Source organism: Octopus bimaculoides, unplaced genomic scaffold (genome assembly GCF_001194135.2).
Source record: "Octopus bimaculoides isolate UCB-OBI-ISO-001 unplaced genomic scaffold, ASM119413v2 Scaffold_32910, whole genome shotgun sequence".
NCBI lineage: Eukaryota > Metazoa > Mollusca > Cephalopoda > Octopoda > Octopodidae > Octopus > Octopus bimaculoides.
This window is the reverse complement of record NW_026319499.1, coordinates 5,021-6,561: the sequence shown is the minus strand read 5'-3', so window position 1 is coordinate 6,561 and position 1,541 is coordinate 5,021. Positions and strand designations below refer to the sequence as shown.

At 31.7% G+C, this 1,541-nt stretch overlaps 1 protein-coding gene across 1 annotated transcript in view; it reads left to right on the top strand.

Annotated features, from left to right (window-relative positions):
* The window catches only part of LOC106873122 (carboxypeptidase A2), a gene marked incomplete at its 5' end in the record, with an annotated part of 8,767 nt that overhangs the window by 4,335 nt on the left and 2,891 nt on the right, over nucleotides 1-1,541 (top strand). The window contains one exon of the mRNA XM_014920349.2: nucleotides 559-643. Coding sequence (XP_014775835.2) covers nucleotides 559-643 — 85 coding nt within the window. The remainder of the gene's footprint in view (nucleotides 1-558; nucleotides 644-1,541) is intronic.

Here is a 1,541-nt window from a genome sequence, read left to right as displayed (position 1 = left end):
CCAGCATGGCCGCAGTCAAATGACTGAAACAAGTGAAAGAGTAAAGAGTATATATATCTATATATCTATCTATCTATCTATCTATCTATATATATATATATATATACATACACACACACATATACATGCACACACATACATATGCACATATACATACAAACACGTATGTACACAGATACACATAAAAAAGCATATACATACATGCATATATATATCTACATACATATATATATATACACACATATAACAACATTAACACTCAATGATATACACTCATATATACATACATACATATGAATGTAGAGACTTCCGTAGACATACGTGTACACATACATATAGATTCACATGTCCATACACATACAAATATATACATATAAATATTCGGGTGGTGCATAATTATTGCGGCTTATTTTCTCTAAATTTTATTCTACAAAAACAATAACAATATTTAACAAAAACATATTTAAATGATGATGATGATGATGACATATATGTATGTATGGATGCATACATATATATATATTACATACATGTTCAAATTTGTTTGCTTCTCTTCAGACCAAACTTGCCTATAAGGCAGCAAAAGCAATAACCCAAGCCACTGGTTCATATTTCACTGTTGGCACACCACCTGAGTTGTTATGTAAGTACATTCTTTTTGACATGTCTACCTAAATGCACTACTATTTCCTTCACTCCTGACCAAACTGACCACACCTCTGCTTGTGTGTCCCATTCACTCTGTCCACATCAGTTTCCATCCCTAACCATCCATCAGTCTGCTTTCTCACTCTTGCAAACTTGCCCATCAACTTTTTACGATCCTCGATCCCTATTTCTCCCTTATATTCACCGCACAACTTCCATGAACATGATTGGCTTAGTGGTTACAGTGTTGCACTCACAATCATGGGAGCATGGTTTCTATTCCCAGACTAACTGAGTTCTTGAGCAAGATACTTCATTTCATATTACTCCAGACTATAAATGGGTAGACTTGCAACAAATTGGCACACTATCTCTTACTAACCAGCTAACCTGTTTATTTCTTTATTTTTATTTCTTCCATGTATGTGTTCATTTCAGTATGTACATCAAACAATTAAATTGGTATTTTTTTGTGTACATGAGCTTTAATTAAACTTTGCTAATAGTTTGAAACAGTAAGAGTTTATGTAAACCAATTTGGTAAATGGCTGTAGTTTCTGTGTTTTTACACAGAAACACTTTTTACACAGCACATGCATAGATCTGTTACAATCATTCTGTGATAATTTCATTGAATTCTAACAAGCAGTTTTTAAATAAGATAAAAAAATGTTACATCATTTATAATTTGAAATACAGTGCATATATATATATACACACACATACATATATATATATACATACACACACACACACACACACATGTATATATATATGCACACATGTATGTGTGTGTGTGTGTATATATATATATATATATATATATATATATAGTAAATGAGTATATGCATATATACGTACAGGTATGTGCATACCGACATCCACCTGTATGT